General features: G+C 50.5%; 1 protein-coding gene across 1 annotated transcript in view; it reads left to right on the top strand.

The window, feature by feature from the left end:
* HIP1 (huntingtin interacting protein 1) overlaps nt 1–18,160 on the top strand; it is a 148,159-nt gene extending 129,999 nt beyond the window's left edge. The window contains exons 18-31 of the mRNA XM_042972275.1: nt 9–152; nt 628–763; nt 2,510–2,596; nt 2,788–2,895; nt 2,977–3,110; nt 8,683–8,793; nt 9,814–9,872; nt 10,265–10,358; nt 11,839–11,939; nt 12,448–12,553; nt 13,532–13,655; nt 14,119–14,180; nt 17,227–17,335; nt 18,070–18,160. Coding sequence (XP_042828209.1) covers nt 9–152; nt 628–763; nt 2,510–2,596; nt 2,788–2,895; nt 2,977–3,110; nt 8,683–8,793; nt 9,814–9,872; nt 10,265–10,358; nt 11,839–11,939; nt 12,448–12,553; nt 13,532–13,655; nt 14,119–14,180; nt 17,227–17,335; nt 18,070–18,122 — 1,428 coding nt within the window. The 3' untranslated portion in view covers nt 18,123–18,160. The remainder of the gene's footprint in view (nt 1–8; nt 153–627; nt 764–2,509; nt 2,597–2,787; nt 2,896–2,976; nt 3,111–8,682; nt 8,794–9,813; nt 9,873–10,264; nt 10,359–11,838; nt 11,940–12,447; nt 12,554–13,531; nt 13,656–14,118; nt 14,181–17,226; nt 17,336–18,069) is intronic.
* The last annotated feature ends 3,578 nt before the right edge of the window (nt 18,161–21,738 follow it).

Consider the following 21,738-nt stretch of genomic DNA (forward strand, 5'->3'; position numbering starts at 1 on the left):
CATTGCAGGCAGAAGCCAAATGGGCGGCACAGCTCGCGGAACTAGAGGAGGAGCGGAGCGGCTTGGTGCAGGCTGTGGCCCTCCGGGAGGAGGAATTATCTACTCTTCAGGAACAGCTGGAACTCGCCCAGCGGGAACTATCCAGCACACAGGCAAGTAACAGACACCTGCTGGGTGCCCGGGTCCGAGCCGTGGGCCTCGGTGATGTATCCGTGGAGGCGGGGAGCTGGGGACGGTCTGTGAAAACTGTCTGGGGCCTCTGGGCTGATCGTGAAGGCATTCTGTGGGCACAGCACCGCACACCGGCGTGCTCTGCATCACCCCCAGGGCAGATGAGGGACAGCCAAGCTCCCTGTCTTCACACGAGAAGCACTGTGCGTGGTACTCCCCCCAGGCGTGGAGAATGGGTTACAGGAGGTCCGTCCCCATAGCTTCCTGTGTTGCACCCCTGCGCACGCCTGTGGACCAAGGGAAAGGGTCGTTCTCTGTGGCAGGCGAACTGGCTTGGGCCTCGTTAGCCACAACTTGAGTTAAGGTGCCGGAATCCCAGCTGCATCAAGATGGCTGCTGTTCGAAGGCTCATGACGGGGTCTGTGTCAGATTCTCACCTCCCTGAACCATTTCTAGGAATCAGCGTGCCAGCTCGCCAAGGACCAACGCAAAATGCTTCTGGTGGAGACCAGGAAGGCTGCGGAGCGGGTGATACAAGAGGCCCTGCGGCAGCTGGAGGAGCCCCCTCTGATCAGCTGTGCCGGATCTGCAGGTATGTCCCCCTGTCCTGGTTGCACACGTGAATCCTTAAAGCCCGTAGCCGTTGGGTGTTGACATTGAACCCCAGCGACACTGAGAGCGGGGGTCCTCGGCCCGCTGCCTGTCAGAGTCGCCTGGTGATGACCAGCCCCCACTCTAAGATCAGTTCAGCCGGAAGCTGTGTGGCCCAGGGCCTCAGTGGTAGTTTTTCCGAAGCCCCCAGTTGTGATAAGGACTGCTCTGTGCAGTGGGTCACGCTAATGAAACTCTCCCTGGGAGCAGAGCCCTGATGATGACTCTAAGCATCAGGGGGTGAAGGAGCAGATGGCCCTGCGTCTCTGAACAGAAAAACGTGGTCTGAATGAAGAGGTGGTTGCTCAGGAGCTTCAAGCCCACACCGGGAGCACCATGATGTATGGCGGGGCAGAAACAATGAGAATACCCATGCAGTCGCAGGCTATGAACGGGGCCCGCTCTGCAAGGTCAGGAGTCCTAATGTCATGCGGATTGGGCAGCATTCGGAACTGGAGAAGCCCACCGGATGAGAGGAGGGCCAGGGGCGCCTGGGTGGCTCCGTCGGTTAAGCATCCGACTTCGGCTCAGGTCATGATCTCACGGTTTGTGAGTTCGAGCCCCACATCAGGTTCTCTGCTGTCAGCACAGAGCCCGCTTTGTATCCACCGCCCCCCCCCCTCAAAAATAAACAAAAGAAAAACATGTAAAAAGGAGAGGAGGGCCTTCATGCACAGTAGGTAGCAGAGCATCCAGGCCCAGGACATTGGTGACGTCATGTGTAGTTGCTGGCGAAGTAACGAGAGGACCCACTGAGAACAAAGGCGGATGGAAGGGAACAGCTGGTAGTTGATTTTCATTATCGAATAGAAACGTCTCCATTCGGTGACGTGTACAGCCAGGACTGTCCTATCTTTTTCGCCAGGGAAGCCATCTGTAATGGCTTCCATTACAGCAGCCCCAAATGAAGGAGTACACAGTGCCCCGCCAACCGGGGAAATGCCAGGAAATGGGGCAGCCATGGGCAGGTTCTGAGAAGAGACTTCATGAGCCGGGGGTTTGCCAGAAGAGGACAGACATGAGCCAGTGGAGGGGCAGAAACGTGGGCATTGTAAGCGCTTCACATACCTCGGCGCAGTGAATCCTCACGATGGTGCCGTGAGGTGGTGCCGTTACTCTGTCTTCAGATGAGGAAGCTGGCATGGACGGCCTGAGAGCATAGCCAGTGATGGTGGGGCCAGGAGTCACACCGATGCAGTGTGACCTGAGTGCCCACATATTAACTCCTATGGGACACGGTCTCTGTGGACCAGGGCACAGAGGCACAGAGTGGGGACGGCTGTGTTGCGTGCACAGCATGAGCCTAGATTCGCCTCACGGAGCCAGGGGTCTGGGCTCGAGAGTGATGAGAGTCCAAGGGCCCTGAAAGACTTAACAGGAAGGCCTGGATTTGATTTGGCGGCAGTAATGAGAAGTGAGAGGCTGATTCTCGGCTGCTGACGTGGTTGCCCTGGTTCTTGGCTCAGGGACCAGATGGGCTCAGAAGAACAGCTTTTGAAGCTGCATTAAGAGAGTCGTGTACCTGCAGAGTCAACCATCTCCGCCCCCACCCCCCCTCTTAGGGCACCCCCCCGCAGGGCTGAGGCCACTTGCTAGGCAGACTCATCCACTGGGTGGCTTGACCTCACGGGGAGAAAGTGACTCCAACACCAGCGGCTCTGACTCTGCCCTGTCTCCCCTCTCACAGATCACCTTCTTTCCAAGGTCAAGTCTGTTTCCAGCTGCATTGAGCACCTGGAAAAAAGCTGGAGCCAGTATCTGGCCTGCCCGGAAGGTAAGAAAGGCGAAGGATGGGGTCTGTTGCTAGTGACGGCTGGGCAGAGTGCAGAAACGCTTGCCTGCGGAAATAACCACCAGGCCCTATGCTCCAAGAAAGGGGTGCATATAACTTGTCAAGCAGGGAAGGAGGTAGGGCGGTGACGGCTCGTGAACAGTGCTGAGAAACCTCCTTTACACTCCTGGCAGATATCAGCGAGCTTCTCCGCTCGGTAACCCTCCTGGCCCACCTGACCAGTGACACCATGGCTAATGTTAGCACCACCTGCCTTCGAGCCCCACCGGAGCCTGCTGACTGTGAGTACTGGGGCTGGGGGGCCAGTCTTATAAGCAGGGGGAGCGGAGGACTCAAAAGTTTTGGTTGTCTTACGTCTCCAGCACTGACCGAGGCCTGCAAACAGTTTGGCAAGGAAACCCTCACCTATCTGGCTTTCCTGGGGGAAGAAGGAATGCTTGAGAATGACAGCACAGCCATGAAGAGCTGCCTCAGTAAGATCTCCGCCATTGGCGAGGTAGGACCAGTGTCTCAACCGGGGGGAGTTACGATGGTTCTTGGGTGAGTGCCGGTGATGGGCCAGGGAGTCGGTGATGTCCGAAGCCAGTTCTTTCTGGCTTTCCACTTGACTCCAGAAAGTGAGAGTTGGGGCACCTGGGTGGCTCAGTCGGTTAAGCGTCCGTCTTCAGCCCAGGTCATGACGTCACAGTTTGTGAGTTTGGGCTCCGTGTCAGACTCTGTGCTGACAGCTCGGAGCCTGGAGCCTGCTTCGGATTCTCTGTCTCCTTCTCTCTCTGCCCACTCCCCGACTTGTGCTCTGTCTCTCCAAAATAATGTTAGAAAGAAAGAAAAAGAAAGGAAGGAAGGAAGGAAGGAAGGAAGGAAGGAAGGAAGGAAAGAAAGAGCTGACACTGAAGGATGGAAGGAAGGAAGGAAGGAAGGAAGGAAGGAAGGAAGGAAGGAAGGAAAGAAAGAGCTGACACTGAAAAATCTGACCCTCTGCCCAATTTTCCAGTCATATTTCATTCATCGGCTATGAGTTGAGAACCTACGGTGTGTTCATCGCTATGCTAAACAATATCAAAAAAGAATAAGCACAGTTTCTCTGTCTTTAAGGATTTGTATCTGGTTGGGCAGGTAACACCTAACATGGAGATAGCAGGATATTTATTGATTTAATAAAGATGTAGTGAGCATGTCACGTGTAGTGGGAATTGTGGTAGATGTCGTTGTACGGAGACAAGACATCGTCTCTCTGGGAAAGAAAAATAAGGAAATCATCCATTTTGATACAGCGGGACAAGAGCAGTAATCAAGTCTGTTTTAAGAGTTCAGTACAAGGGGGGCGCCTGGGTGGCTCAGTCGGTTAAGCATCCGACTTCAGCTCAGGTCACGATCTCGCGGTCCGTGAGTTCGAGCCCCCCGTCGGGCTCTGGGCTGATGGCTCAGAGCCTGGAGCCTGCTTCCGATTCTGTGTCTCCCCCTCTCTCTGCCCCTCCCCTGTTCATGCTCTGTCTTTCTCTGTCCCAAAAATAAATAAACGTTAAAAAAAAAAAAAAAAAGAGTTCAGTACAAGGCCGCATTTACTTAATTCCAAAAATGTGTCATGATACCAATTCCAGGGAGGGAAGAGATCAGGGCCAGAGTTCAGATTTTCGTCATCCCTCGTCGGAACTCTTAAAACAGGCTTCTGGTTAGTTTGTCTGCCTCTGGTCTCTTTTTCCTCCGATCTCTTCCAAAAACAAAGATCGTTGGATGACAAAAATCAAATCACGTAATGTGACATGCAAGGACCGTCACAGTCTGGCCCTTATTCATTTTTCTGGGTCCCTCTCCCCCTTTTCCGCCTTCACCTTACGGTGTCGGTGGCTAGTGCCACAGGGTACCTGCCTGCCTGTCTCTTTCCCCCATGAGTCTTCAAAGGTAGAGCCCGTAGCCTTTTTCCATTGTCCCTTGGTCCCTGGCGTGATATCTGGCAGGGGGTTTACACCCAGTGAATGTTTAACTAATTGAATATGCACATGGAGAGAGCAAAGCAGTTACAAAGATGGATAGAGAGGAAGGTTCATACTGGGGAGAAGTGGGACGACGAGGTAGGGATCCGTGAAGGTCTGGATGAAGGAAGACTGGATAACGGTGAATTGTTAACCCTTCTTTCAATAGAATGACATGATCCTGGTGGTATTTTAGTATCATTAAATTCCTGATGGCGGCCAAGAGCATTGCCACAGTCTGCCTTTTGCTGGAGACAGAGCATCTTCTCCCGTGCTGTGCAGAACTCAGTGTCAGTAGACACACACAAAGCCTGTAGGACACCGTGAGGTGAGGAAATAAGAATGGAGTTAGGGGCGCCTGGGTGGCTCAGTCGGTTAAGCGTCCGACTTCGGCTCAGGTCACGATCTCGCGGTCCGCGAGTTCGAGCCCCGCATCGGGCTCTGGGCTGATGGCTCAGAGCCTGGAGCCTGCTTCCAATTCTGTGTCTCCCTCTCTCTCTGCCCCTCCCCCGTTCATGCTGTGTCTCTCTCTGTCTCAAAAATAAATAAACGTTAAAAAAAAATTAAAAAAAAAAAAAAGAATCGAGTTAATTTAAAAAAGCAACGTGTGAGAGCAAGATCCTGGGCAGGTTTCCTTTCTGGCAGTAAGACTGACCAAATATTTAGAAGCTCTTCCCAGCACAAGACATGGAAAAAGCTAAATAAAATTGAGGGGGGGGGGGATGTTAATTGAATCTGAACTGGCCGAAAACTAAGGAAATTCTCAGAATCAGAAACCAAGAGGACGCAGGGACTGGTGTTTGTCCATCTCTTGACCTAGAGCTTGGATTTTAATGGGCCACACATACAGAGGAGACTAAAAAACAAAACATAAGCCCGAGTAAGGTAAAAGTTTGGAATGCAGAGACTTCCTCCCCAAAGCAGAACTCCAAAAGGTCACACCCCAAGTAAGTGGGGGGGAAAGCCTACTCTGTTGGAGAGATCTTGTCTCAACCTCAGTTGTAGGGGGAGAAGGAAACACGGCTGCCTAGGGAATTTCTAACTACAAGCCACCTTTCTATGGTTTCAGGGTCCAAATCTCCTACTACCTGTGTGACCTGAAAAAACCCAAACAGAAAATCAAATATAGGGCGCCTGTTACACGTCAGTTACATGTCTGACTTCATCTCAGGTCATGATCTCGCAGTTTGTGAGTTTGAGGCTGGAGCCTGCTTTGGCTTCTGTGTCTCCCGCTCTCTCTGCCCCTCCCCGTTCATGCTCTGTCTCTCAAAAACAAATTAAAAACAATTTTTTTTATTTTTTTTAATTTAAAAAAAAAAGAAAGAAAATTAAATGTAAAGTAGTCAGGTTTTTAGGAGCCCAAGTACCTGGTGGAAGCAGATCCAAACGGTCTCGGAAGGAATATACTTTGAACCTAAATCCCAAAGAACTTTCACAGAGTCCCAACGCACATCAGTTCACCATGAGTGTGTTTGACGTGTTCCAGCACGTTTTCTTTTTTAAGTTTATTTATTTAGTTTTGAGAGAGAGAGAGAGCATGAGCAGGAGAGAGGCAGAGAGAGAGGGAGAGAGAATCCCAAGCGGGCTCTGAGCTGACAGCGTGAGATTATGACCTGAGCCGAAGTCAGACACTTGACCGACTGAGGCGACTCCAAGTACTTTTTAAAAGGCAATGGGGCGCCTGGGTGGCTTGGTCGGTTAAGCGTCCGACTTCGGCTCAGGTCATGATCTCACAGTCCGTGAGTTCGAGCCCCGCGTCGGGCTCTGTGCTGACAGCTCAGAGCCTGGAGCCTGTTTCAGATTCTGTGTCTCCCTCTCTCTCTGCCCCTCCCCTGTTCATGCTCTGTCTCTCTCTGTCTCAAAGATAAATAAACGTTAAAAAAAAATTTAAAAAGAAAAAAGGCATTAAAAGTGTGGCAAAGGAATAAGACATTTTCAAAAGTCACCAGATATATTTGATAAACAACCATGGGACTTCTAGAAATGAAAAATATAATCATTGAAAGTCAGAACTCAGTCTACAGATTCAACAGCAGGTTAAACAAAGCTAGAGAAAGAATTAGTGGGCTGGATGATAGAACTGAAGGAATTATATAGAGTGTGGCACAGATTTTATAAACTAGAGTATAGAAGTTATAGGTAGAATGGTTAGTCAGGGTTCCAGACAAAGACAATAGAAAGACTATGTCCTTTTCTCCCCCAAGTAACATTTTTAGTTCTAAGTGTTACAGACTTTTCTCCTACACCTTGCTTTTTCCAGCATTCTGTGTGTGAGGTTCATCCGTACAGATACATTCATTTTCACTGCTCTGTAATATTCTGTCGTGTGACTATAGCTCAAATTATATATCTGTTACATATCTGTTTATATTTATTTATCTATCTGTCATATAGCTAGATGTCTATGGTTGATGAACATTTGGGTTCTTTCCAGTTTGAGGCTGTCACAAATATGCCATATGGTCGCTTGTGTAAATATCTCCTGATGTAAGAGTTTCTCTAGTGCATTTGCCTAGGGATAGAATGACTACATTACAGGGGCGGCTGGGTGGCTCAGTCGGCTAAGCGTCTTGACTCTTGGTTTTGGCTCAGGTCACAATCTCACAGTTTCACTAGGTTGAGCCCCATGTCAGGCTCTGTGCCGACAGCACAGAGCCTGCTTAGGATTCTCCCTCTTTCCTTCTCTCTTCCCCTCCCCCACTTGCTCTGTCTCTCTGTCTCTCTCTCTCTGTCTCTCTCTCTCAAAATAAATAAATAAACTTAAAAAAATAATAATTCTTACATTATAGAACAAATCTCACACACAATGCCGAACAAACAAGCAAAATACATATGGTAGGATTCCTTTTAAATAAAGACCAATATATGCATACTTAACATTATACTGTTTAAGGATACATTCTTATGGAGCTTTAAAAAAAAGACATGACAGGGACGCCTGGGTAGTTCAGTCAGTTGAGCATCCAGTTTCGGCTCAGGTCATGATCTCATGGTTTGTGAGTTTGAGCCCCGCATCGGGCTCTGAGCTGACAGCTCAGAGCCTGGAACCTGCTTCAGATTTCGTGTCTCCATCTCTCTGTCCCTCCCCGCTTGCACTCTGTCTCTCTCTCAAAAATAAATAAGCATTAAAAATAATAATAATAAAAGGATATGATAAAGCATTCTCCTGAATTCTGTGTTTATCTTAAGGTAGGGAATAGGGATGTCGGGAAATGGAATTAGAACAGGATACAAAGGAAATTTCAAAGATACTGATGTTTCTTAAGCTATTCCTTAGGTCGGGTGGTAGATACATGGGTCATTGTTCTTATTCTTTTTTTTTAATGTTTATTTATTTTTGAGAGAGACAGAGAGAGAGAGGGAGACCCGGAACCTGAAGCAGGCTCCAGGCTCTGAGCTGTCAGCACAGTGCCTGACACGGGGCTCGAACCCACGAACCACGAGATCATGACCTGAGCCAAAGTTGGACGTTAACCACCTGAGCCATCCAGGCACCCCGTTTCTTATTCTTTAAACCATTCATACCTGTTTTATATTCTTGGAGGCATAACACATAATATTTTCAGAATTCACAGACTTTGCCATCAGACCTGAGTTCAGATCCCTGCTCTGCCATTCATTAGCAGTGTGACTGTGGTCAAGACCTCTCTGAGCCTTGGCTTCCCATCCGTAGAACAGGACGAGTCACTGCCTCATGATTGCTGTAGACACAGAGTTAAATAAGAGGCAGAGTGTTGGTTGGAAGGCATCACCCACATTTGAAGAGGTTTTTGACATACCTCCCAAGCCTCAAATACAGTCAACACTGTACAGCTGTGGGGTCAGGGTCCAAGCAGTCGCAACTGAATGGCCTTGTGGGGTTAGGCAGGGTGGCTTTCTGGAAGGAGGGGGGGTTTTTGGTGAAAGAGGGGTGTGGAGCGTGAGGGTTTACGCAGTAGCGAGTTCTAGATGAGGCCTCCATGGGTTCTACAAGCGTGTTGCGTAGTGGGACCTTCCTCTCCTACCTTCTGCCACCATGCGAGGACTGTGGGTCTGTCGGGGAGGAATAAAGAGGAAGTCAAAGGGTCATTTCAGCCTCTGTGCTGCCGTTCGCAGGAGCTCCTGCCCAGAGGCCTGGACATCAAGCAGGAGGAGCTGGGGGACCTGGTGGACAAGGAGATGGCTGCCACGTCAGCTGCCATTGAAACCGCCACGGCCAGGATAGAGGTATGGAAGCGTCTGCCCGTCTCCTAAAGCCAGGCCCTTGCAGCTTCCTCGGGTGTGACGTTGCCCATGGGACGTGTCTCAGTTGTCCATCCAGGCCACAGATGGCCCCTGTAAAACCAACCCCAACCCAAACTCCCCAGGCTCCCTGAGGCATAGAAAAGGAGAAGGTCCTCACCTCCTTCGGTGTGAGGCCATCCTGCATTACAGTTCCAGCTGGACCGCTTGTTCGTCATGTGACTTGTGACAGGTGGTTCCATTAGACTTGCTCAGATTCCATTTCTAGATGATAGCAGTAATAATAGTGCTTGCCTCATGGGGCGCCTGGGTGGCGCAGTCGGTTAAGCGTCCGACTTCAGCCAGGTCACGATCTCGCGGTCCGTGAGTTCGAGCCCCGCGTCAGGCTCTGGGCTGATGGCTCGGAGCCTGGAGCCTGTTTCCGATTCTGTGTCTCCCTCTCTCTCTCTGCCCCTCCCCCGTTCATGCTCTGTCTCTCTCTGTCCCAAAAATAAATAAAAAACGTTGAAAAAAAAAATTAAAAAAAAAAAATAATAGTGCTTGCCTCAGAGGGGCGTTGGAAGAGTTAAATGAGATAATGCACATTTATCTTCGTGCCAGGCGCGCACCAACAGTTCCGATTGTGTCGGGGAAAAGCTGAGTGGGCACCATTGGAAAGGTCACATATTGTTCCTTTGGTGGAAGGCTGCAGGCTGCCCACCTTGGTTTGCCCCTAGCCGCTGCCCCCTGTGGCAGGTGCAATATCTCAGAGTTCTGTGCACGTCGGCCTGGGTGCCAGAAAGTCAAGACGGACACTCAACGGACAGGAGAGCCAGCCTGCCGGGGCTGCTTCTCGCTGACTAGATCGGAGGTCTGGGCTCTTTTCCCAACCCACCAGGACGTGGATGGGCGTTTCTGGATTTGGGTTTCTCAGCTACCACGGGGTGTTGGACACAAGGTGCTTCAGGATGCCAGTGAGTGCTCCGTACCCATGATGTATTGAGATACCCTGCTTGTTTTCAACAGGAGATGCTCAGCAAATCCCGAGCTGGGGACACAGGAGTCAAACTGGAGGTGAACGAAAGGTCAGTCTACACAGTGTGGTGGTGCCTAGGTGATCAGGATCAGTCTCTCCTGCATTGGATTATATTAATTACAATAGGACATTAGCAGCCACAGGCATTGGCTGAGTCTGTATAATTGTTGATAACGGTATTCTTAATAATATTGCTGCTGCATTTTAGGGGAAAAGAAACCCCGAGAATCATCACATAACTGTCTGCGGTCAAGTCTCCTCACTCACGTACCTTTCCTCCAAGGCTTCACCGCACCCCCAGCCCCCCTCCCCCCGCCACCGTATTCCCCACCCCCTTTCCCATCCCAAGTTTGCCTGTGTTTAGGCATGAAAAAGAAAAACGTCTGTTTCATAGCTCTTGGTCTGTGTTCTGTGTCCCTGACCTTTTTTTTTTCCCCCTAGGATCCTTGGTTCCTGTACAAGCCTAATGCAAGCCATCCAGGTCCTGATTGTGGCCTCTAAGGACCTCCAGAGAGAGATAGTGGAGAGTGGCCGGGTAAGCGTGGCTGAGGGCCCCTGGATGGGGGGACAAGACATCATTCACAGACTCCCAGTTCACTGGGAGGCTCTGTCCACTCCATACACTCATCCACCTTCAGTCAAATCCACGGCTGCTGCCATCTTGTCCCATGTGTCCATCTGAGGGCGTGGTTCCCTTTCCCCGGGCCGAGCACAGATGCCATGGGAATCTGGGGCGCTGCCAGGTCCCCAGGGAGCAGTCAGCCCCAGCCTCCAGCTGCAGGCTCGTTAACCCAGGCGCCATCGCCAGATCCTGCTCTGGAAACCCCGCGTGCATTGCAAGCCTGGGCCCTTGGAGGAGGAGGGGAGGGCTTTTGAAAAGTGGGCAAATGAGAAGAGCCAGCCTGGTGCTGACCTTTCATAGCGGGTGGGGCCATGTCTGTTTCTGACGGTGGAATCCACTCCTCGAAGACAGACTCTATCCCAGTTTCTGGTCAGCATCATCGCTTGGCTTTCTCAGTCCTCCGCGGGCATTCCTACTGCCGTGTTTCCTTCTCACACCTGCGTGCAGTGCAGCTCAGGAGACAGAGGTCCAGGGAGGGATTCCTGAGCCTGAAAACTATCCTTTATTTTTTTAATGTTTATTTATTTACTTAGAGAGAGAGAGAGAGAGAAAGTGGGAGAGAGAATCCCAAACAGGCTCCGCACTGTCAGCACAGAGCCCGATGCTGGGCTCGATCCCATGAACCCTGAGGTCACGACCTGAGCCAAAACCAAGATTCAGACACTTGACTGACTGTACCACCCAGGCGCCCCCTGAAAGAACGAAGCCATATCTGCTTTGATGGTGGTGCTTCTTACCAGTCTGGGAGGGGATGGTTTCTGCCCCCGAAAATAGAGACGGGGACTGAGTAAGGAGAACTTGGAGATTCTAAGATTATCGTCTTAGAATTTGGAAATGGAAGACACTTCCAAAGCATGGAAGCATTTTAAAATTCCAGGCAGAAATTATTTGCTTAAATTATTCACTGTGTAGTCTCTTCTTTTGGCAAATCATGGTAAGTGGTTGGACTCCCATCACGTTGTTCATCTATGCAGATGCCTATATACATATATATGTATATGTATATATACACTCTTATATATACAATGTAGAAATGCTGTGATATAATAGAAATTCTAGGGGCTTTGGAGTCAGAAAAGCCTGGGATTTACTTCCACTTATTTCCTGCATCAACTTGAAAAGTATTATTGCCTTTCTGAATCTTAGTTTTGTCATCTGTAAAATGGGATGATAATGCTTACCTCTTGCGGTTACTATGAGGTCTGTATGGGGTAATATATATATATATATATATATATATATATATATATACACACACACACACACACACACACACACACAGATAGATAGATATATAGATATAGATATATATAAATATTTGTAGGTATCTAAGCACCGGGCACACAGTAGGCACTCAATAAAAGCTAGCCATTCTTATTTTTCATTTCCTTAGGGAACAGCATCGCCTAAAGAGTTTTATGCCAAGAATTCTCGATGGACGGAAGGACTCATTTCAGCGTCCAAAGCTGTGGGCTGGGGAGCCACTGTCATGGTGTAAGTGTCTGTTGCTCCCAAGGCTCCTCAACCCCACCCCCATTCCAGTGACCCATCGCAGAGAATAGCCGAGGGAAAATATCTGCCCCTTAGAGACTGTTGATAGGGAAGACTACAGTACTAAACCTTTTTTTTTTTTTTTTAGTGTTTATTTTTGAGAGAGAGAGAGAGAGAAAGGCAGAGTAGGGGTGGGGGAACAAAGAGAGAAGGAGACATAGAATCCAAAGCAGGCTCCAGGCTCTGAGATGTCAGCACAGAGCCCAGTGCGGGGCTCAAACTCATGAGCCATGAGATCAGGACCTGAGCCGAAGTCAGACGCTTAACTGACGGAGCCCCAACAGGACTAGAAGTTTAAAAGGAAACCTGGATCTCCTTGGCAGTGCAGGGGTGGAGCAGGCAGTCTGTGTTCTCTGAAAAAGCCAGGGTGATAGGCGAGGTCTAGAGGTGGGATTATAAGGGGTTGCAGCCGTCAGTGACATAATCTATCTTGTCCCTTCCTGACTCCCAGGGACGCAGCCGATCTGGTGGTACAAGGCAGAGGGAAATTTGAGGAACTGATGGTGTGTTCGCATGAAATTGCTGCTAGCACAGCCCAGCTTGTGGCTGCGTCTAAGGTAGGAGCCACACACGACGCCCCGGGGCTCTGTAAGGGCCGGCTAGGTTAGAGACACTCGGATGATGGAGCCTGCCCCAAGAACAGAGGAATTATCCGGGGTCCACGTAGGTTGGGTCCCACATTAAAATTCTGCCTCTCAAGGGTCCCAAACTACCCTCTTCTGAGAGCCTGCCATCTGTCATCAAGGAGCCCCTCTGCCCAGCTTGTCACATGGGCTTCTCTTCTTGGCTTTCATCACTTTTGTTAGTAGTGGCCTTTGAGGGTCCCAGCCATGCCGACCTCTGATCGACAGTCTCGGCATTCAAGGAGCTCTTACTTAGATAAGGAATATGTCGGCACAGGGGGCTGCTTACCTGGCCCGGCTCTGAGGTTCCACTACCAATGTCTGCCTCTCCTTAAGAGTCTCTGCATTTGTTTTTTTTTGTTTTGTTTTTTTTGTTTTTAATTTTTTTTTTAACGTTTATTTATTTTTGAGACAGGGAGAGACAGAGCATGAACGGGGGAGGGTCAGAGAGAGGGAGACACAGAATCCGAAACAGGCTCCAGGCTCTGAGCTGTCAGCACAGAGCCCAACGCGGGGCTCGAACTCACGGACCGTGAGATCATGACCCGAGCCGAAGTCGGCCGCTCAACCGACTGAGCCACCCAGGCGCCCCAAGAGTCTCTGCATTTGAACCACTGCCCCATCTAAACGTGATACAAAGCTTGTTACCAAAATCTGTCTGTGAGTTATATAGTACCCCGGGGAGTGTTCTTATCGTCCTTACTTACCATCACCCCAAATTAGTTTCCATAACTAGGAAAGCTAGAGTCTGAGGCCACCAACTATGCCGGGGAGGTGACCCCAGAGGCAGCGATTTTTAAGAAGTCGATTGGGGACCACAGCGGATACCATGTTTGTCAAGAACTATCGGACCGACTGTTTGATTCAGTCGTCGCCACGTTGTGTGAACATCAATCCGCTTGGTCCTGGCAGGTGAAAGCTGATAAGGACAGCCCAAACCTGGCCCAGCTGCAGCAGGCCTCTCGGGGAGTAAACCAGGCCACCGCCACTGTTGTGGCTTCGACCATTTCTGGCAAATCACAGATCGAGGAGACAGGTAGCCTTCCAGAAGCAATGCTTTCCTTACCTATCTTGTTCAGCTATTTTTGTGTTCTTTTTCATGACCCCAATGTCCCGCAATTCTGTTTCCAAATTCTGTACTGTTCATCGTTCTCCACGCATACTTATATTCTCGTAAGATGGGACACCGCATAAGCATCCTATTTGTATCTCCATGGCAACAGACCTTAAGGTGGATTTTCCATTTAGTAATTTCTCTGGATTCAAAGACATGAGTCTCCAGGCCTGGCTGTCCCGGGGGGTGAGGGGAGGGGTGGGGAGGTTCCGAACCTCGTTACCCTTTCACGGCACTTCTGTCCCGTCCATCCATCAGTGACTTTCAAGTGTGTGGTAGGAACTAACAAACCAAGCCTTTTAGCAGAGCGCTGACATCGGCCGCCTCTCGGGCGAGAGTCAGCCATGGGCATTCTCTGACAAGACCTTCTCTCTTATCCTTGCAGACAATATGGACTTCTCTAGCATGACACTGACCCAGATCAAACGCCAGGAGATGGATTCCCAGGTACGATCCCCGCTTCTGAGTCCACTGTTCTGTTGCCGGTGACGTCACCCCCAAATCTCGTCCCCATGTGGAGAAGCCAGTGGGGGAGAGTCTTGGGGAGGAAACAAACACGGACGGACAGTCGCCCAGGAATGAATGCCAATGATGCTGGAAGGGACAGTGGAGGCGGCGGCAGATGACGGGTTAAGATCAGAATCTTAACTCTTGCTCACTAATGCCCCTCTCGACGTTACCATCAGGGATTTCCTAGCCGACATGAACGAGCATTTAATGTCTTCTGATTGACAATTTTTTAATTGTAGTTGACATCTAACGGTACATTAGTTTCAGGCACACATGTAGCAACAATTCCATGTATGGTCCCCATCTGTCACCATGCAACATCATGACAATATTTTGTTAATGACAATATTATTGACTATATTCCCTATGCCTATGACTTATTTTTCTCATAACTGGAATCCCGTACCTCTTAATACCGTTTACCTGCTGCACCCATCCCTCCGCCCGCTTCCCCTCTGACACCCACTAGTTTGTCCATTTCTGCTTTTTTTGTTTTTCAGCAGTTATTTTTTTTTAAACTTCTATGAATTATTTGTGTATGACCTCTGGTTTAAAAAAGAAAAATCAATTCACTGAGAACCCATCAAAAGACAATGCCATTATCCCCAATTGTTCAGTAAAGTTATGGCATGCAGAGGAATAGGAATCCATGGGACCCTGAAAAAAACCCTGACATCCTTGTTTTAGAATGACTGGTCCCAGGGGTGCCTGGGTGGTTCAGTCGGTTAAGCATCCAACTTTCGTTCAGGTCATGATCTCACAGCTCGTGAGTTTGAGTCCCGCACTGGGCTCTGTGCTGACAGCTCAGAGCCTGGAGCCTGCTTCAGATTCTATGTCTCCCTCTCTCTGCGCCCCACCCCTGCTCATACTCTGCCTCTCTCTCCTTCAAAAACAAAAAAAAGAAAAGAAAAAAAGAATTACTGGTCCCAGTCTTGGAGTAAAGTCCAGGTTGAAGACCGTTAAAGGCTCTGTATGTGTCTCTCGACATCTTTTAGAAAAAGTCATATGGCCAAATACTGGAAGACCTGAGGTCAGGCTTGAGTCTACACTGTCTACACTGTCTTGCTTACTGGTCTCATCCAGCCCCGCTTGACTGCAGATCCCATCTGTATGCTGATAAGTACCAGAGCCTTCTCCCTGGCCTCAATCTTCTCCTTGAGCTCTGTGTTTGTCCAACTGCCTACTTGATCCCTCCACGTGATGCCAAATACATCTCTAATTGAATGGGTCCAAACCAGGGCTACTGGTTTCCTTCCCACTCAGATGTGTCCCTCCCCTGTTTTCTCCATCTCAGTAACTGGAACCCCCCCAGACCTGGATGGCGGAGACCTAGGAGGCATCCTTGGGTCCTCTCTTCTCCCTCTTCCTTCTACATCCAGTCCCCCAGCAGGTCCTGTCAACTGTGACTCTCCTGGCCTGAACCTTCCCCCTTTTCTCCGTTTCCCTAACCCAGCCTAAGCCACCACTGGTTCTCTCCTGAACTACTGCAAAAGCAACTTAACTGTAACTTATGCAAGTGTTTGTTTCCAAGTAGTTTTGTGGAGGGGCCAGGGAGGTGGGGCAGTAGGGGTGGAGACTAGGAAAGGGTGTTGCTGAGACAGCTCCAGCCCTGGGTTGACAGTTGGCAGAACTTGGTGAAGGCGCACGATGGAGTTCGCCACATCATCTCCATTTCTCTGTATATGTTCTCCATTTTGCATAATCAAAAATTTGAAAAGAAAAAAAAGGAACCACCTAACCGGGCTTCATTGCTTCCACTCTCGCCCCCTACAGTTTGTTCAGGTTCCGCATATTTTATTTTATTTGTTTATTTATTTATTTATTTATTTATTTAATTTTAAGTTTCGTTATTTTGAGAGAGAGAGAGAGCGAGCACACACACATGTGAACGGGGCGGGGGGGTGGGTAGAGAGAGCTGGAGAGAGAGAATCCCAAGCAGGCTCCACACTGTCAGTGCAGAGCCCAACATAGGGCTTGAACTCACGAACTGTGAGATCATGACCTGAGCTGAAATCAAAAGTCAGACGCTTAACTGACTTGAGCCGCCCAGGTGCCCCAATTTTACGTATTTTAAAAGCGTAAATAACATCACTTTATGTCCCTTGCTTAAAATTTTCCAATGGCTTTCCTTTCACACTTGAGTTAATACCCCAGCCCGGGGCCCTGGGCTGTTTTTCCACCCATCTCCCATGGCCCTCTCCCCCTCTCAACCTCCTTCCTGCCTGAGTAGCCTTTGCTGAGCACCCTTTGCCCTTATCACATGACCCTGCGTCACTTTCACTATGGGTCTGATCTATTCTTGTTCATGAGTTTATGTCTTTGCCCTGCAGGGTAAGCAGAGACCTTGTCTGTCCATCCACCACTGTGTCTCCAGCACCTGCCGCAGAGCCCCGGGGTACATGATGGGTGCTCAGCTCAGCAAATGTTTCTTGAATTAATAAATAAATTAATAAAATAACTAGAATTAATGAGGGGTAGGGATAGCCAGGGACCAGCCTTTTCCTTGGGAAGATTGTGTTTTTTCCTGTATAACGATAACCCTAAGTTGGACCAGCCCTTCAGAGATACCAGAGCCATCAGAGCTGGCTCTTGCCTGGATTTCCAGGAAAGCGGGATTGAAGGAGAAGGGGGATTTGGTTGGAACATGCCACACGGATGGGCTACACGTTGGAGTTGCTTTCAGATAGAGATTTCAGAGGAGCACGTTATGAGCCCTACTCCCAACAGGCGTTGGGGCTATAAGGCATCAGCTCCAGTAGAGGGCCCCAGTGAGGAACAAGAGGGGCCACTGGGATAGACTGGTGGATGGCAGAGGGTGGGGAAATCCACAGACCCGAGGATGAAATTGAGAACCAGGTACGCTATGGAAACGGGGTGAATAATCCAAAGGAAGAAGAGACCCGGAACATGGAGGCGAGGGACTGAGTTAACACGAGACCACTGTCCGGCTGCTGCTCAAGAGCACATTCCACTCTTCCCACAGGTCCGGGTGCTAGAGCTGGAGAATGAACTGCAGAAGGAGCGTCAAAAACTGGGAGAGCTTCGGAAAAAGCACTACGAGCTCGCCGGTGTTGCCGAGGGCTGGGAAGAAGGTGGGCCTCTCTGAGGGCCGGTGAGGGCACGGTGAGGGGAGGGTGCACATCCCCTCAGACGTGACCGAATGAGGCGCCCTTCAGGCCGCTGACTTCCCCCTCACGACTCACGGAGCGTGTTTTCTCTGCAGTTGTAGATAACCTCCAATCCCAGAACTGCCATAAATTGTGGCGAATCGAGAGCTTTGGGGGTCACCTGTTAAGACCTTAACCTTGACCAGTGGGCTCATCACCCACTCACCACTGTTCCCTTCCAGGCCCAGTTAGCCTGGTTTCCGGCCCAGCAGTTTCCTGTGTGGCTTGCACAGAGTTGAACGGTGAATGAAAAACTGGCGGCCAGCAGGCAGGGCAAGTGGATCACAGGCCTCTCGCTGACTAGGGTCAGCAGTGGGCACCAGTGGCCGCGCCATAGACAGGGTCAAGAGCTAGAAATGGAGTGGAGTAGGGGTACTGTCAGGCCCACCCACCCAGAGAGGCTTTATCGCCTGGAATGTACTGCTCTCCCGTGTGCCTAATGAGGCCAACTTGATCACAACCAGGACTGCCAACCCTCGTCTTGTCTGTGGGAACCAACCACAGATGCGTACCACTCATGGTCGGGCACCTAACTTGGGGAATAGATGCCTGTGAGCATGAGGTATCTTAGAGCCTAACGCTGGTCACCGTTCCTGTTGGGTACATGAACGCGTGCACATGCGACGCGCTATGAAACAGAAGTTACCGTTGTCTTTCAGGAACAGAAGCATCGCCACCAGCACTGCACGAAGCGGTCACCGGAAAAGAATAGAGCCACACCGACACCCCACACGTCTGAGTGTAAATCTTGTTGCAGTCTCTGTGTGTTATTCCCCAGCCACAGCCTAAGCCCCCGGGGGTCCCGGCGGCAGCCACACCGCACACCGCTCCCGTTGTCCAGAGCCGGGGACCCGAATGGCCTTCCACAGAGGAGGGGGACCAGGGCCGCCCCCACGGAGAGGCCCTCCCTCCCAGTCCTGCCTGCTGTTTGACCCCCCACCCACCCCCCACCCCCCCCCCGATGCTCGGCATCCTTGTCTGAGGGGCCTGCTGTTCCGGAGAGCCTGGCAAGGGGCCATCTATGCCTTCTCTTCTCTGTTTTCTTCTCAGCCTTTTCTTTTACCATCATTTGCACCAACTTGGGAGCGTCCGAGGGCTGGTGGGCTCCAGACCAGGATGCCGCCCCGAATCTGCCGTCAGAACGGCAGGAGCGTCCTGGCTGAGCACACCAAGGCAGCTCTCCCCTCTCTTGGCGGTTCCATGGTTTCCCACTGCTTCTTACGGTGGTTGGTTGGGTTTTCTTTGGGGGGGGGGCTGTTTTTGGTTTTTTGGGGTTTTTTTGGTTCTCTTCTTTCAGTGTTCACTCGTAGAGCCAACTCTCCCAAAGGGAGCGCCCCCAGAGCTCTGAGCCATCGGGGGGGGGGGCCCTAACCACAGCAGGTAACAGCAATGGTGCTGCTTAGCCTCCACCTTGGTGCTCCACGCCAGCCTCCATGCTGAGTGTCCTGCGGAGCGAGGATGGGTCAGCCGAGGCCACTCCCCGGGGGCGGGCACCGCTGCAGGGCCACGCTTTCCTCCAAAGGCTGAAGCAGAGCGAGTGCCTTTTCCTCCTAAAGCGAGAGCCCGGCTGAGAGAGCCCCTGCCCACCTTCACGAGCGACCAGGGGTAAAGAAAGAAGGGGAGGAGGGGTGCACACTGCCCAGGTCTCGGGAGACCCCGCTCTTGGGAACTCTTCGCGACCAGGCTGAAAAACCTGATCACATGCCTGAATGTGTTGGTGAGAGAAGCCACATTTCTGACCCCAGAATGAATTTTCCGGGCCACCTCCCTTCAGACCCAGGCAGGACCCTGAGAGGGAGTGCATGAGGGGTTTCCAATTCCTTTCTCCAAATGGCTACTTTGGCATCCTTGTGATGAAGCTATATAGTTCCACGTTCTACCTAATCGATAGACCCAGAAGATCAGGCCAACTTGCTCCCGGCAGGAAAGAACCCTGTGCTTGGTTTGGTACCTTTCATATTTATTACTAACCTCCGTTGAGCAGCAGCAGCCTACAGAAAGCCGCTTTGAGCAATCAGGATTTGAGGTGTGACGATGGCAAGGCGTGCGTTGCTGCCCTAGGTCATCAGTCTTCAAGTATCAGAAACAAGCTTCCCCATCTGTTACCAGTCTAGACCCCGAAGCGAGCAGCTTCCTCCAAGCATCTGGGTCAGGGAAACCGAGAAAGGGGGACCACTGGCTCTGAGCCCTTCCAGCCACACATCCCGGGCCCTTGCTGCTCGGACGGGATGAGGACAGAAGGCACGTAACGGCTTCCTAGAGGCGGGCAGCCTGACAGCACTTGTCCACCTCCAGATGGACCCCCGCATTTAAGTGACCTTCCGATCTTGGACAAACAGCGTCTTCCTTCCTTATCTGTAGCAACTCGTAGGTAGAAAGCCAACAAGCACTTCCCAGGACCTGTCCCAAAGGAACGTCTCGAAGTGTTGCTACCTGACAGGTTGTGAGAGTCCTGTTTGATCACTGTGAATCAACCCCGCCCCTTCCTAACCACGCCCCTCCCTCTCTGTACATTTCCTAAGTAGGGCAGTCAAGACGCACCCTCCCATTAGCTCAGATTCCAAGAGTCAGGCGTGCTATCTCCACATTGGGCTAAGGGGGGGTGGTCAGCAGTAGAAGATGAGCGGTCTTACGCTTTAAAGCCCCTTGGTGCTCAGCGTTTTTCCATCCGCGGCTCAGAAGGAATGGTGTGCGGCATCCCCGTCCCCGTTGTGCGTTCTCCGAGTGGGTCAACATTACCACAGAGGACTAGTCCTCACTTCCCAGAGTCTTGGCCAAACTGTTGTGCTCTAGGTTCCCAGTGGTGACAAAAAAATCTAGAATGTGGGACCACACTAGGACTCTGAATCACACTCCCTCTAAAAAGAAGCCACGGTAACTTTTAACACCTTTGTGGACTGTGGACTTAGCCCGAGTAATCCAACCGTGCAGAAGGCAATTAAACAGGAACACAGGCTAATCCCGTCTGTGCCAGATGCAGCACGATTCTGTTGGTCATTGCTCACCTTGGAAGCTGGTCCATGCTCTAGCCAAAATCAAATTGTCCTACCTTGGCTTTTCTAAAAATGAGCGTATCTCTACTTGGTGTGAAATGCTCAATTAAAACAGGAATCACATCCTAAGGCTAAAAATGAACTCACAGCCTTTTAGTCACCTGAGCATCGGTAGTGACTGAAGTCCCATGGGTCAGTGTAAATGGGTCACAGCAAGGCAGAGCAAGAAAACGGCTTAGGGCCGATGAGAGGTTGAAAGACAGCCGTATCCGTTATTTAATTTTGTAATACAGTGCTCTAATACCTCTAGAGTAAGGGTCTGTGTGTACATAATAAGGAACACAATAGAAAAGACCTGCCTTTGTGGGGTTCTTTTATATCTGAGTCAGGAGTTTAAATTAGACTGTAATTTAGATTGTTTGCTGATTCTGCTGCTTACAGCAGGGTCCCTAGGATCCCACCTGAATGGGAGTCCCTAACCCATGGCTGGAAGAACCAAACATTGTCCAGAATATCCTTTTTTGGAAGTGTTTGAGCTGCCAGGTCAACACCAGGGTTTACCAGGTACCACGGGGGTCACGATGCATGTCGTCCATTCAGTCAGGTTGGTTTGCTTCGGCTCCTTCCTGAGGAGGAACTGGTTCTGAACTTGCACCTGGGACATACTCACTTCTCTGCCGGCTCCGTGGCCCGGAGGCATCTGCCGGCTCCACTTACCCTGGTCTCTGACAACAGGTAGAAGTTCTTGCTACCTTCTACCGCCTTTGCAAGTCTCTGGAAATCCTTCCTGCCAATGAAAGCCTTCGATCCTGGCACTGGCCTCTCAACTAGATTGGCTTTGCCCATCGCCATCTTCGGTCCTCCAGAGACCGCCCTGTCTATAGCATAGAACACCACCACCACGGGCCTGCCAGCCTTCACCACAGCAAACCGGGCCAGCTGTCTGCTGCTCAAGTCCCCTTCGTCTCCCAGGGTCAGACCAAATGCAGGATCAGCGACCCAGAGTGGTGGCACAGCCTCTCACCCCCAGGAGCCAAAGCAACGGGAAACAATTGGTTAGATGCCGTGGGGTCCGATTCTGAGAGTAGGTCATTTCCAGACATGGTTTTCAGGTGACCCTCAACTACCTCAGGTTTGAAGGCCCTAAACGAAGCTGATTACTACTCATAGGGACAAACCGAGGGGGTTCAGATAAATCTTGGTGATAACTTATAACAAACTCTCACATTTAGGTTTGCAGGGATAGGTTGGGTTTGTTTTTTTTTTTCTTGTTTTTAACCTTTCCCCCAGTTTTCCATTAGAATAGTTCCTATAAATGAATTTCATTTTCCACTG

Source organism: Panthera tigris, chromosome E3 (assembly GCF_018350195.1).
Source record: "Panthera tigris isolate Pti1 chromosome E3, P.tigris_Pti1_mat1.1, whole genome shotgun sequence".
Classification (NCBI taxonomy): domain Eukaryota; kingdom Metazoa; phylum Chordata; class Mammalia; order Carnivora; family Felidae; genus Panthera; species Panthera tigris.